The sequence below is a fragment of the Ascaphus truei genome, chromosome 2, assembly GCF_040206685.1.
Source record: "Ascaphus truei isolate aAscTru1 chromosome 2, aAscTru1.hap1, whole genome shotgun sequence".
NCBI lineage: Eukaryota > Metazoa > Chordata > Amphibia > Anura > Ascaphidae > Ascaphus > Ascaphus truei.
The window spans coordinates 400,159,351-400,174,777 of record NC_134484.1 but is presented as its reverse complement, the minus strand read 5'-3'; the positions used below and the strand labels follow the sequence as shown (position 1 = coordinate 400,174,777).

The 15,427-nt window shown below is 40.7% G+C and overlaps 1 protein-coding gene across 1 annotated transcript in view; it reads right to left on the bottom strand.

Annotated features, from left to right (window-relative positions):
* Nucleotides 1-15,427, bottom strand: part of LOC142487647 (serum paraoxonase/arylesterase 2-like) — a 57,805-nt gene that overhangs the window by 18,525 nt on the left and 23,853 nt on the right. The window contains exons 3-8 of the mRNA XM_075587301.1: nucleotides 15,240-15,295; nucleotides 12,120-12,288; nucleotides 6,336-6,462; nucleotides 3,638-3,838; nucleotides 1,941-2,022; nucleotides 515-643 (exon numbers count right to left, since the gene is read on the bottom strand). Coding sequence (XP_075443416.1) covers nucleotides 515-643; nucleotides 1,941-2,022; nucleotides 3,638-3,838; nucleotides 6,336-6,462; nucleotides 12,120-12,288; nucleotides 15,240-15,295 — 764 coding nt within the window. The remainder of the gene's footprint in view (nucleotides 1-514; nucleotides 644-1,940; nucleotides 2,023-3,637; nucleotides 3,839-6,335; nucleotides 6,463-12,119; nucleotides 12,289-15,239; nucleotides 15,296-15,427) is intronic.

The window sequence follows — 15,427 nt, the reverse complement described above, 5'->3', positions numbered from 1 at the left end:
GGGACACGCACCTCCAGCTTAGCAGCACCTACCGGAGTGCCAACGGTAACTTTTGACTACATATATCATTGGTAGGGTTCCTGTTGCAGACTCATATAACCATCTTGTTACAGTATCTGGATTTCTCAGAGAAGACAAATGCATCATGATGAAGTACAGTCTGTCTCTTTTTCCAGGGTCAGTAGGTAACTGATTAATTAGCATTTTGCAATTGCAGCATCTCATATTGTATCCATTTAGGTCGGTGACTACTAGTCCAAAAAATAAAAAAAGATAGCCAAGCACACTGGAGATTCAGAAAAGAGTACATGACACATTAAGCCAATGAGTGGGTCTATCAGGACCTTCAATCAGAGTATCTTTTCATGCAGGTCCCAGTGGACCGAAATGTCAGCTTATTTTATCATGTATATTGGGGAGATCTGCGAGCTGTTTTTATTGAGATCAGCATTCCAGCTGCTTCCATTATGTCCAGTTATCTCTGTTGGGCAAAATCGCTGTTTTACACACTAACCTCTGATCCAGGAAGATCTTCAGAACTGTAAGCAAATACTTTCCAACCATTTGGATGGCATCCTGTCCAAATATCCCCTGTATTTTGGTCAACAAACAGGTTGTCCAAAAGTGTCTCTAATTGCAGCACCTTGGTGGAAAGGAAGGATAGTATAAAACGGCATTTTTGAAGATCTATGAAATTAATATGCAAATAGCTAGAATTAAACACCCACCAAAGTAGAAACCAAATAGCCCAGGATCTGGGCTAAAGCACACGCAGGCCTCTTACGGGCAACTCGCATGGAGACTCACTTTCCCAAATTCAGCTGCCACATCCAGTACAGTAACATTCAATGTAATGTAAACGCTTTGAAGTCAGAATTATTCTACTTTTTTTGTCAAGAACACTCAACTTTGTGATTCTGGGCCTTTACTGGTATGTATATGTGCAGAAAGCCATAGGCAAATATACTATGATATTGTGTGAAATACAGGGACAGCATTACCACTGAATCATTTGGGGAAGCCCAACAATTCTTTTTTTTTAAATGGAATTACTTAGATTGTAAGCTCTTTGGGGCAGGGACTCCTTTCCCTATTGTTTTATGTCTGAAGCGCATATTCCCATTGTTAGGATATTGTGTCATGTGTATTGTAAAGCTTTATATACCGGGATGGCGCTATATAAATAAAGATATACAAAAATACATGCACAACTACATAACATTTAAAAAAAAATTAAACCTCATCATCAATGACCGGGAAAAAAAAGGTTATAATGATAAATGACTGGAGATTAAATGTTCCTGAATGAGGAGAAGATGGTTTCAAGGTATATTTAATAGAAGCTTAAGAGTATGCAATAATTGCAATAGTCATTAGTAATCATGAACATGCATTGAAGCGGATGGCTGAAAAAAAATTGCAACAATTATTGAACTTTAGTGAATAGACAAAGAAAATGCTTGCGTGCCCTCCAAGAACATACTGAAATTCACTTGTACAATATGTTGTTATATTTTGAGGTATGTAATAAGTATGTTAATAGTATTAAAACAGTAAATTAATTATTTCTTAACCAATATGTATGAATTAAAAATAAATACAACGCTGAACTTCACATTTTACAGATGTCTACAACAGGGGTGCGCAAACATTTGCTCTCGCGCCCCCTCTGCCTCTTGTCCCTGGTGCTCGCGCCCCCCCCACCCCTTCACACACGTGGTCATGTCACGCCGCGGTGTAATTTGATGCCGTGTTGCCATGGAGACGCTTCCAGGCGCCAGCTGAAGCAAGGTTACGTTGAGGTTCCAGAGTCCTCACGCGATCCCCCGGCATTTAATTTTAATGCCTCTACAACCGCCCGCGCCCCACAGAAAATCTCTGCAACCGCCCGCGCCCCCCAGTTTCCGCACCCCTGGTGCAGAACATTAAACTTTTCTTACCTTTACTGGAGATAGAGACATGTTTGCTTGTTTTTCCAGGACATGGATAGTATGAGCTAAGAAATCAGCAATATAGACATACCTTTAAAAAAAAGGTACATAAACACATGTACTATTTATCAAAACAATCAACACATGTCTTCAAAACACCCCATATGTTTAAAATAAAACACACCTTTTGCAGCATATCAATTAAAAAAATATTTTGGCGAAAAATGGGCAACTGAAAACTATGTTTTTCATCAGTTTATGAAGACTTGACTTCGAATACAGACCTGATCATGACATTACATTTCTGCTGGTTGGAACAGCTAGCTGCTGAACAAAAAACTTAGTTTGGCCTGTGTCATTTACTCATTCAGAGTGCCAGGAAGCGGCTTTCCAGTGCTGGAGAAGAGAGCAGCTCCATTCAAATGCATGGGGCTCAAATCTTTCCCGCATAGGGAAGAAACTTGAAAGCTTTTTTAATAAGAGCCAAGCCTTTTATATAATGGATACATTGGGGGGCAGGGGTGGTTATTGATTAAACTACATTAGTGCCAGTCAGGGTACAATTGCACAGAAATGGCTATTGTTTCGATGTGATAGTGCCCTGATCAGTCCAAGTGTAGTTTAATGAATAATCCCAGTTACCTATGATTTGTATTACTGTTCCTCACTGCCACCAGTTTGTGGTACGACTCGCACTGTTGTGTAGAAAGTTTGATAATATTTCACTTTCTTTCATAGAGACCAGGAGGTTGTATGCACCTGATCTACATGTCAAGAAAGATCACTGGGTCAGTGCCACAAGAAATAATTAAGAGCACGCTTTTCATAATGCTGCTACTCTGGACCCTGCTTCCTCCTCTGCTATCTACAGCTAATTAATGAAGACAGGTCATTGGAGGGCACAAGTAAAAGAGCACAAATGCACATTACAGAGCGAGGAAAGTAATGAAAGCAGACAAGGAAGAAGTTTAAAGAGGAGTACGGAGGTTGTTATAGAGCAGGAGGGAGAGTAAAACACAGAGAAAATGTGTGATATGCCGTGCAAATGTAATTTAATTACATATAGTACAGTACATCAAAGGGGCATTGCCAATTCCAGGAACGAGTACTGTCAATTAAGTAAATACATGTTTAACTGGTGGATTAATCAATCATTAATTAATTTATGTCCAGATAGGGCAACACAGTACAATGTAGCAAAAGGGGTTAAAAAGAGTTTGGCATTAAAGTCACTGATACCAGTCATTCCTCCATCTTAATATAGGAGATAACAAGATACCCCACCACAAACTACTGCCCTGCTTATTTATGAATGTCTCCTGACTGTCTTGTCTTAAGCTTTAATTATACCGCGGCAGCCGGGCGGGCGAGCTTCCTCAGGGCGATGCACACGCATGAAACCTGCATGGCATGCGGCGGCGTGGCCATGACGTCACGGGAGTGCTTCGCCCTCATTGGCTGAACCACTCACATGACGTGGCCGTCACGCGGCCGCTGCTCCTGAAAATCTATTTCACAGATCGGCTCTAAATTTGCGCGCTTGGCCGCCTCGTTCGCGCGCACTTAGTGCGTGCTCATTGGAAAACGGGTATTTGTTTCGGCGTTGCACGCTCCGCTGCTTTGGGTATAATCACGGCCTTACACAGAATGTGGTGACTGACATGAGGAACCTTATAGAAGCATGAACAAGATATGCAGTACTGTACTTGTTGTCAGGTGAAATGTTGATTCCATTTGCAAAATAAAATCCGGATGCTACTTGTTTCACTTCATTTGGACTGTAATAAACCACATTTGACCATCCTAGTCCAAGGAACATCTCCACAAATCTCATGGTGAAATCGGTGAAGTAATTATCATTGGTGGCATAAAAGCTTTCAGGTCCAACCGCTAAAACATCATTCACACTGCAATAAAAATCAGGTCCAACTTAGATCTGGTTTTCATTAGGTCATAGCCTGCTAAGTGCAAAATGACATGATACCTTCTTACTTCTAGAGGGTGCTATTGCATTTGTGGAAATCTACCTACAGTAGGGTACAGGCAAATAAGCAGAAGTCACAAGAACTTCAATTAAGTTATAACAAATGTCTCCCTAACAAGCTGCCGCAGTCCTCATTAGAAAGCCAACACAAAATGTGTTGCACTTGGTATAGTTTTATGCTATTAAACCAGCACAGCATTTTACACCAGTTGAGTGCTGGCGGTAAAGTGATGATCATATACAGGCTCATATGTACTGCGCCATAAAGTCAACTTCAGCCACCGATGGACAACTTATTAAGCATTTCAAGAGAATGGATGGCAAGTGTCTTCCGGGGGTGAGAGGTGTCTTATGGAATAACATCTCTTAGTAAGAATCGCCCACAGTGTTTTTGAGATCATGATTGTAAAATTGCAGAGAGTGTGAGCATCAAAACACTAATAATTAACTGCAAGTTTTCTACATGTCTTATTTTTGTATCAAAAATAAAACAGCAAGGAAAGAATACAAGAGGATCACTGGATCCAATAATAATAATAAAAAAAAACATACTGAGGCAAAGAACCAAAAAACGCGCACAACTCTTATGGTGTAGTAAATTATATTATATGAACAATGTGAAAAGGGCAAGTATTTATTTATAAAAATGTTTTACCGGGAAGTAATACATTGAGAGTTACCTCTCGTTTTCAAGTATGTGCTGGGCATAGAGTTATAAAAATACATGGTTACAAATACTGTACATGGTTACATTAAAAGAACAGGGTTAACAGTCAATTCACAAATATTTCATGGACAGATAGTTGGAAAATTGGGTACAAGGGATAAAGGGCTTGTGATTTTCTGACTGATATAGAGCAGCTTTAACATCACTTTAACACCACCAAACAGCAGCAGAACGGCAGCAAACGGCTCACACCCTTTGGGCTGCCCTTCGGCTGTGCAAAAGGCTGTCCGCCCTTTGGGGCAACGCAGATGAACACTGGGGTGGTTGATTTTCAATGCAGCTGTGAACAAAAAGTGCAAAAAGTATTGCACGTACATCCAATAAAGTTACTTTAAGCATTACATGTCAGGTACATGTTACCATATGGCACACAGCTGATCTACTCATCAAACGACCAGCACGACAATCCGCTTCTAGATTTGTGGAGATGGACGTCCAGCACGTAAGGGAAGGCTCCCTCCTGGATCTCGGTTTCTGGACTCCGATAGTGCCAGTTGCTCCGTAGAGGATCAGCGTTGTTATATGGCCCGTATAGTAGTTGGGGAACTCCCACTCATCCGGCATATAGCCGAATCTACCTCCCGTGTCTCCATGCGGCAGTCACTGACGTCGCTCTACTTCATCAAGGAAAATAGAGTCCCTCTACGAAACGCGTAGGATTCCTTTTCTGTCTATATCTGACTTTAAGTGACTCAGTTTACCACTGTTCTACTATCCGTGTCAGCGACATCCAAGCCTGCTTGACTACACTGATTGGTCGCTCTGCAAGTGACGAAACCAGTGACGTCAGTGACTGCCATTTGGAGACACAGGAGGTAGATTTGGCTATACGCCGGGTGAGTGGGAGTTCCCCTACTAATATATGGCCATATAACAAACGCTGATCCACTACGGAGCAACCGGCACTGTCGGAGGCCAGAAACCGAGATCCTGGATGGAGCCTTCCCTTACGTGCAGGACGTCCATCTCCACACATCTAGGTGCGGGTTTTTGTGCTGGCCATTTGATGAGATCAGCTGTGTGCCGTATGGTAACATGTACCCGACATGTAATGCATAAAGTAACTTTATTGGATGTACGTGCAATACTTTCCCTTTTCACATTGTTCATATAATATAATTTACTACACCATGAGAGTTGTGCACTGTTTTTTGTTTCTTTCTATCAGTTCCACAAGATGTTGAGCCATCTTTCTTGACTGGCAGCAGACTCTCTGGTTGTACATCACACGTTATCAAGTGTATCACCTATTTAATTATATAGCAGACTAAGATATATTGTTATCACTCACGGTTTATGGGTTAACAACATCTTGATTTGATACAAGTGTTTTTTATAATTGAGATATACCCATCTTATGTAAATATTAATATATATTTTTCACAATGTGTTGCACGGAACTGTTCTCTTTTGATTTCGATACATTGAGGCAAAATTGCTTTTTGTTCATGGAGCGCCAGAGCAGCACCAACCTAGTAACCAATTATTATATTATTTATTTTAAAGAGGACAAATTGTCTTGAAACGTTGGATTACATAAAAATACACCTGCTCCCATAATTGCCCCTTATGCCAACAACTTCCTAAGAATTATTAACTAGTGATATTTTGGAGACCATAACAGTTCTCGAAGAGGCTATTTTTTATCACGCCTGTTTCTATGTCTGAAGAACAAACACAGTCCTCTTTGTACCTTTGTAGCAGCTCATGTTTAATCGTTTTCAGGTGCAGAAGAACATTTTCCTCATCTTCAAATTTAAATATCTCCACAGTGCTTTTGAAATTAGGATGATTTACCACAAAAAGGTATACAGTGTCATCTACAAAGGAAGAGCAGGAAATGAGGTCACAACTATATATAACTGTGCATAGTCATTTACCATGACTGCATTTCACTCACCATAGGTAAATTTGCACCCAATCTATATATATATATATTTTTTTTTACAGTATACCCTCGTTTTCCTTAGTACAACCTAATACAGATATATGATAATGATTTAACCACTTCCAAAAGAAAGAGGGTTATTCCATGCAATATAACAGTAAATATAAAATCGGTCTAATTTATAATACTAATAACAGGAAAAGGGAATAAGAATACAACTTTTAAGGTTATAAACAAGACCAAACACAAGGAAAGATAAAATACAGGATGGGACGGTACTGTAACTATTAAATGCCGAACAGGTTGTGGTTCATTAATTAAATGCCTAATTAAACAGGTTGGTCTTGAGCCTGTTTTTATAGATTTCCAAAGAGGGGCCTCTCGAACTGTATGAGAACTGTAGTATTAAACATCCTAAATGAATGAAAGCTACAATGGTCAATTAAATCCTAAAAATCTGGCATTAACACAATACTAAAATGCACAAATTCTCAAATGGTAGAAATGACTAGCTAATATATGTCTGGAGTTAAGTCAGATATCTGTACGCTACAGCAGGGGTGTGCAAATGGGAGGGTGCAAGATTTTTTAGGGGGGGTCGCGATGGACCTCGGGAGTGGAGCAGGGTGGTGGGAGATGACGACAGCCCACCCGAGTGGCGCAGAGCAGGATGGCGGCAGGGGAGGATGGCGAGAGAGGGGCGTGCCCCAGCAGAAGGGAGGGAAGGAGGGAGCGGAGAAAAAAAAATTGCAGTTAATATAGGCATACCCCGCATTAACGTACGCAATGGGACCGGAGCATGTATGTAAAGCGAAAATGTAATTAAAGTGAAGCACTACCCTTTTCCACTTATCGATGCATGTACTGTACTGCAATCTTCATATATGGGCATAACTGATGTAAATAACACATGTGTAACAGGCTCTATAGTCTCCCCGCTTGTGCACAGCTTCGGTACAGGTGGGGAGCCGGTATTGCTGTTCAGGACGTGCTGACAGGCGCATGCGCGAGCTGCCGTTTGCCTATTGGGCGATATGTCCTTACTCACGAGTGTACTTAAAATGAGTGTCCTTAAACCGGGGTATGCCTGTATTATCTTATGCTACTACACTATTTTAGGGGGGGGGAAACATATTTTACTGTGTTCAAAATGTTGACATATGCAAGTATTTTTTACGTATATGTATTCACATTCATATTGCAAACCGACCAATAAAAAAAAAAATTCAGGTGATTTGGATGACATTATGTAGTGGGGGGGCCCCGACTAATATTATGGCTGAAAAGGGGCTTTCGGCGTAGAACGTTTGCTCACCCCTGAGCTACAGCACCTGTAATAGTATCAGAAATGTCAGGATTTTAAGCAATGGTGCAGTACAATGTATGTATAATTTTATAGTTAGAGAGCTCCAACAATATACACAGCGCTTTACAACATTACAATAGAAGGTAAATAAATTACAAACAATAGGAATAAGCGCAACAGGTAAATGACGTAACCCCTAGGCAGTGTGCTTGAGTGAGTAAGTAGCTAGTAGTGGTATTGACTGTAATGGAGTAGGGAACAATGGGACCTGGTTTGGGATGGAATGAGAGAAATTTCTGTCTTAACCATGTAGGTGTAGAAAAAGATAGTTGTGTATGATCAGTGCAGCGATGATAGATGATTCCAACGGAGTTGAGGTCACCAAGTGAGAGGGTATATAGAGAAGGGCAAGGGGCCTAAAACTGAGCCTTGAGGTACACCTACAGAGTTCCAGGGAGGTTGATAAGAGTTGGCATAAGAGACACTGAAGGAACAGTGACAGGTAGGAGAAGAACCAGAAGAGGCCCATGTCATGGATGCAAAGAGTGTGAAGAATGTGAAGGAGAAGAGGGTGGTAACATTTATCAAAGGCGGAGAATTAAATCAGTATAAAAACAGAGCGGTTTGCTTGAGGTTTTGCAATATAGAGGTCATTAGCTACCTTGGCAAGTGCGGTTTCTGTAGAGTATACTGTGCAGAAGCCTGATTCTTACTGGAGTTCAGAATGCAAAGTATACGTAAAGAAGAAATTTGTTCCAGAAGTTTAGATGCATTAGGGAACAAGGGCGATCATTAGAAGGGTAGGTAGGATAACAGGTGTTATTGCTAAGAATACGTTAACAATAAAAATAGATGGAAAAGTACTATAAAACACCAATATTAGTTTGAGAGGTTAGTAAGGCGTGCCACCAATAAAAAATAAAAAAGACGGGTTGTGCACGCGCGTTGTAAGTTTAACTTCTATGTGCTTTGTCACTGACAAATTATACTCTCCAAAGTCTTTCATTCAATCAAAAACAACAAAATCAAAATACAATATCAGTGACAAAACACAAAGAAGTTTCACTTAGAACGTGCGTGCTGGGCAGACATACCGTTTTTTTTAATACCTTTCAAGCTCAAATGCTGAGAGAATAAAAGGAGAGTCCTTAAAAGAAAAACAAAAAAATTAGATGAATTTTTTTTGGGAGGACAATGCATTGAATGTAGTGCTTCTAATGTTTGCATGAGAAGTATATTTGTCTAATTTAGTAGCTTTTTTTTTCTTAGATATGTTCATATTTATTTCATTGGTTATACAATGTAATTGTTTTTGTGTAATATATAAATGGGCAACAACAAGAAACAGATCCCCAAGGAGAGCACTCATACACTCTAGATCACAGGTACACAGGTAGATAAATGTGTGTGTGCATGAGGAGACAATGATGTCAAACCCTTTATTAGGAGTAATAACTCAAATGGAATAAAATAGAACGCTGTAGAATCAAGGTATAATGATTCTATGTGAGCCAATATAACAGCGAATTGTTAAAAACCAGATCGGATCCAACCTTGCAGGTTGCCAATGTCTAGTCCTCACTGAGAAGAGTGTAGTACTGGTACAGTGACCAAGGCAGTATTAGATAGACGTAGATCCTAACTTATAACTGAGGTCAGTAGGGATATCCACTGGGTGTGTATAAGTAACACCACTATCAATATAGGTGGAACCCTGCCACAGTAGTGAGACACTAGATAGACAAGGTACTTTGTCTCTGGGTATGCACTGAGGGTACAGTTACAATAGCACAATACAGTGTGTATGCTGCGCCAGATGTACTTTGTCTCTGGGTATGCACTGGGGGTACAGTTTACAAAAGCACAGTACAGTATGTATGTTGCGCCAGATGTACTCCCTGTGGCATGTATAGATGGTTAGTCTACCTGCCAGTTTAATTAGGATACATATCCTGCACAGAAGAAGTCAAGTGCTAAACATAAACACAGGTAGATGAACGCAGAAAGGTAGGATCAGAGCACTAGTCCCGCCCCTCTGACGTGATGATGTCACATGCCGACGTACGTTTTCGCTGGGCGTGTTTTGTCAGCCTTGTACCAGTACTACCCTCTTCTCAGTGAGGACTAGACATTAGCAACCTGCAAGGTTGCATCCGATCTGGTTTTTAACAATTCGCTGTTATATTGGCTCACATAGAATCATTATACCTTGATTCTACAGCGTTCTATTTTATTCTATTTGAGTTATTACTCCTAATAAAGGGTTTTAAATCATTCACTCCTCATCCACACACACATTTATCTACCTGTGTACTTGTGATCTAGAGTGTATGAGTGCTCTCCTTGGGGATCTGTTTCTTGTTGTTGCCTACCTATGTGTACCCCTGATTGTAGCACCGCCACTCACACAATTATTTAGCAGTAGCGAGGGGTCCCCTTCCCTTCCCCAGCCCCTATCCCCTCCCTTGAGTTCGTAATATATAAATGGAGCTGCAGTATTAATTCTTATCTGTTTTACGGTGCTGGCCGCTTCAGCGCATGCGACGCTGGCCGCGTTATGCGGCTGTGAGATTAGCCAGCAGGGTCGCGCGTGCTCGTCTACACACCTTATGTCACTTCCGTTACACATTTTCGTCTCCATGAAGGAATTTTGTCCCAAATTTGTTTTACTAGGTGCCACTAAAGAAGTTTCACCAGCCTCAAGGGTCATGTGTGAGTCATTGTGAGAAACAAGATCGCTACTCTTATCCAGCTCATTAAATATCTCCGATAGCAACCAGAAGACCTCCCTGTCTTTTTACATTCAGTACTCATATTATTTAGCACACTCACGTGCATAAAATGTCACTCCTGCGGTTCATTAGGCAGACAAGTAATAAGGGAATTGACAGTGAAGATAACAGCACAGAAGAAGAACAGGAAGAGGAGGATACACCCAAGGCCCCCCAAAATATTCATTCATTCTGTTTTACTATTCAAAGAAATGTTATTATAATCTGCCATTCTCAAATGGTACGTGTGTGCAGTTGTATGTTGTGTGTTGAGCTGCACATTTAAATGCACTAGTAAATTGCAAAGTACTATGAATAGGGAATACTTTAAAAAAATATATAATTTTTTGAATAATTGTACTATAATAAACCAGGCCTACATTACCTGCAATCAGAATCCCACCAACTCCCAAAGTTTATCTTAACTGAGAGGTTCCCAGGACTGAACCTCGGTCCCATGTGATGTCCAAGGGTTCCCCAGTACAAGATATTTGAATTTGTGTTAGAAATCTGCAATGTCGAAGCTTTCTATTGCCCCGCCCTCCCCCCTCCCCCCCAATCAAATAAGACCGATAATATCCCCCACAGAAAAAAGGAATAATATATCTGGAACTAGGGGGTCTCCAGACATCAGGGGTCCATGGATCGACTTCTGGAGACCCACCGGTTCAGATAATTACCCCCCCCCCCCCTCATTAAAGATGTACAGTACATATGTAATTTATTGAACTATAAATGATAAATAATTATATAACTCATTCCTGTGTATGTATGTATGTGTGTATGTGTGTATGTGTGTGTTGTAATTTAACACTATAAAAGTGGGTAACGGACCAGGCTGTTAAAGCAGCAGTTCAAGCAATATCCTACATGTGTGTTTTTTTAAATAAATCAGTTCTGTACTATGAGAAAATACTTGTAGCATTAAAAAATATATATTTTAAAGACATTTTTAATGTTTCTAATGTAGGAAGCATTTCCAAAGTGACAGCCCCTTCTGATAGGCTCTGGCTCTTGAGCCCACCCTCTCTCTAGCAGTGAACCAATTGTATCTAGTTACTGCCCTGCCTAGGAACTACATTGCCCAACATGCTGTGCAAGAACTGAATTAAATAGCCCTGAGCAAGGAATCTATTACAGGCGATTACAGGAGAATAGATCGATCTGCAGCTTAGCTTATCACTTGTCAGTGTGCAGATTGTATTGATGCACATACAGTATTGATTGGGGGAATAATTATATATTTATTATATATATATATATATATATTTTTTTTTAAACGGCAGCTTGAACTGCAGCTTTGAAGTGATCAATTCAGAAAGTGTCAATATTATATTTTTCTTTTCATTGTTCATGAGTTTATTTACACACAGCTGTCAAACGAGTTATGTTGAAATATCTGTTTTAACGATAAGAAGCACAATATTAAGTCAAACAAATAGTAAGGACGAATCCACCTTTACATACGTCACCGGTAAGTCTTAATACTTTCTGTAGTAAAGGTTTACCTACCCTTTTCATCTATGTATGTGCTGATTCCATGAGGGTTAAACGAAGCCAGATGAAATCCCCTACTGAAACGCAATGAAATTGGATGTAGGTTTTCATCATTAAGGTCCAACAGAAATATTTCTCCAGGTTTTCCAGGTGCAAAGCTCATCAAACCAGGATATTTCAAACCCTGAGAAAAAAAAAAAAAAGAAGGAATACAATGTAACTACTACATCTAAGATGTATAGCAATGTGTTGAATTGTATGTGTAATTGTACAGCAATGCATTGCTAAACTAGGAAAGTAATAGCAACTACAAAATGTTTATATAAATGTAAAAAAAGCTGAATAAAGAGCAATTGGCACAAAAATATGATTACAGTTTTGCCTGTCATACATTGTAGCAGATTTGCTGATCATTTTTACACTTCCCATGTCATGTGCGTGCACAGTCTGTATCAGCTTTCACACACGTGGAAGACACAGTTTGCTAGTATAAAAGAGCTGGTACAGTCTTTATATCCCACCCAACCAGTAAATACACGAGGAAAAAAGTTCCTATTGTATTTCCCTGCTTGCATGGATATGGATGGTGTGCAGACTTTAGATCTGTCAGAGCTCTTGTGCTGCAGCATTTTGCTACATATATCTGTGGGGGTACAGGCTGTTCACGGGGCACTGCTGCACCTTGTAATTCTTGTGTACAGCAATAATAACTTGTGTATGTGTAGCCATGTGCCCCATGCTATATATTCTTGGCCCTAACATTATAAGTCCTGGCAAGGAGCAGGCAGTGTTAGGGTTAAATTCCTCTCACATGGGCAGCATGAGCATGAGAGTCTCCCCACTGGGAAGTCATTTTGTTGCAGCTTCCAGGTGCTAGTCTGGAAACCGTTGGAGCATGTGCCGGGGGGGGGGGGGGGGGGGAGGGGCGCTCACTTCAGTGGTGCTGCCCAGTTACTGGAGCTTAGCAGTGGGTACATCCCTGGTATAAAAGATGACTCCCTCCAAAATTTAGTGTGGTTCCGGAGTTCCCCAGTGTAGACTGCTCCTTAGGGAGTAGGCATGTTCTACCTCACCCCATCAGGGGGTGAGGGGGTAAAGCTCCTGGGGGCCTAGTCCAGGAAAATGGTCCTGCGAGCAGAGCTCTGACCATGGAAAGAGAATCAAGCTGCGAGGGGTATTACATTTGAAGAACTATGAGAATGCTCCTCTCTTGCAAGAGAAGGCTGATTGTATGAGCTGGTCCATCAATAAAAAGGTTACTCTGTTCCTGGCCTGGGACTACCTTTATTCTAAGTTGTTCCTGTGGGGAAGAATCCCTGCCCCTGGCAGAGCCATGCGGGATGGAGGCGTTGCACCATCCTGAAAACCTGTCCTGTTTTCCTACTCCCCACACTATCGTGGACTCAGTCTTCTTGAGAACCAGCAGGTGAGCACCACAGCACCAAAACATCACATGTAACCACAGATCTCCCTTAGGAGGGGATAGGGGTGTTATATATGGATTATAAAACTTCAGAGGAATGAAAGTCAAGCTCATCATAGAGCAGTGACGATTTGGTGTTGCCTGGAACAGTCGGTACATTATAAAGCACCCTGTCAAAACATGCAGAGTTCTAGGATCCTTGTGCAGTATCTGACAAACACATGAAGGATGGGGCAAGGCAATGTTAAAGCTTCAGAGCAGGACCATCCAGTTGGCCATAGGTTGGCAGGCTCTCTCCATGTATTAGCGACAAGTTTTAAAGACCATTTCAAGTTAAATGAACCCTTGGTTTCCAGCATCGGGTCTCCAGAGCTGAATCATGTTAATTTCAGCTTCAGCAACCCTCTCCCAGAAGATGCTTACAGGGGGCTGTGCCGCCAGTAATTAATGGAGGTATATATTCCCTGCACCATGCCGGCCAATCGGACGCCATGATGAATAATGCCTTGTGTTCCTATTGGGCCATGTGACAGATTTAAATCTCCATTTTCCCCCCCTGAAAGAAAGGACCCAGCGACATCATCCCCAGCAATTAATGTCGTTCTAGGGTACCCCCTGCTCCCTGTAAAAAGTAGGGGGTAAGAAAACATTTCAGCAAGGGGAATTGATCCTTTAAAAAGCACAATATAGATCACAATCTTCTCCGCCCCAGCCAACAGTATCTCTGTTCCAAAAACGCGAAAGGTTTATACAGTAGCTTCTTATTTAGCACAGGTGAGCTGTAGGGTTGGGGCCAAGATTTCCATTCAACCCGTAGACGCCACCGATTGCGAATGGCTCTTGGCAACAGTCCAGAATAAAAGCAGAAAGAATGAAAAGCCTGGTTAAAAAGGGCATATTGTAAACTGAACAGGATTAGCTGCTCTTTTATGCCTCTGTCTAGAAACTGGGGCTATAGGGTTGAAATAATAATTACTATTATTATTTAATTTGGTCGGTTGATAATGGTAAATCACACCTTATTGAATTAATTCATAAGCATGCCAGCCATTGTTTACCTCCTGGGCGCCTTGCATGACTTAAAACGCATTTCTGTTATAATTACATTTAAGAAAATCTGTAAGGGTTGATTTTGAGAAAGGTCCTAGTCAAGCAGGCAAGTTACAAATCAGACTTTGCACGGTGTTTCACCTATTCATTTTGAAAGGGGGACCTAGTGCGAAGCACTAATCTTCATTTGAACCTTTCGGAGGCAACACCCACATCAATAAGAAAAAGCAAACGTTAGAGAACGTGTAAAAAAATAAAATAGATTACAAATGTTTACTTGGATCAAATGTCCTCCCTTCCAATGTGACTGTAAAAACATTTTTTACTCATGTTATTTGATTATCAAAGCCACAACAGCTTAACTGAATCAAATCTTTATTATTATATGGATTTGATAAACATGCTGCATATAAGTGGCATAGAAAGTATAAGAAGATGAATGTTGTATGAAAAGTCCAATAGGTCATACTTGGTAACTCACTGCAATTCACTCATCAGATGTCAAAGGCTGCTTCTTATCTGGAGGGCTGAATATTCATAGGCCCTGCATGCATTGGTGATGCAACCATTTCTTTGTGAAATGTGTTTGTCAAGTGACAAGTCAGAAGCACAGTTGGGTCATAGAACAACATTGATCAAATAACACCCTGGTGAATACTTACAGAGCTAATAAAAGCCAGTCCATTTGGAAGAATATCAATATCTTCAGATCCAACCTCTGGAAGACAGACATAAAAATGTAATAATAATAATATTTAATAATGAAGTAACTATGCAATCAACAGCCCAGGTATTATAAATAAGAAAAACGAAATACAGTATATGGAAGATAAAAGGGGATGAGGAGGGG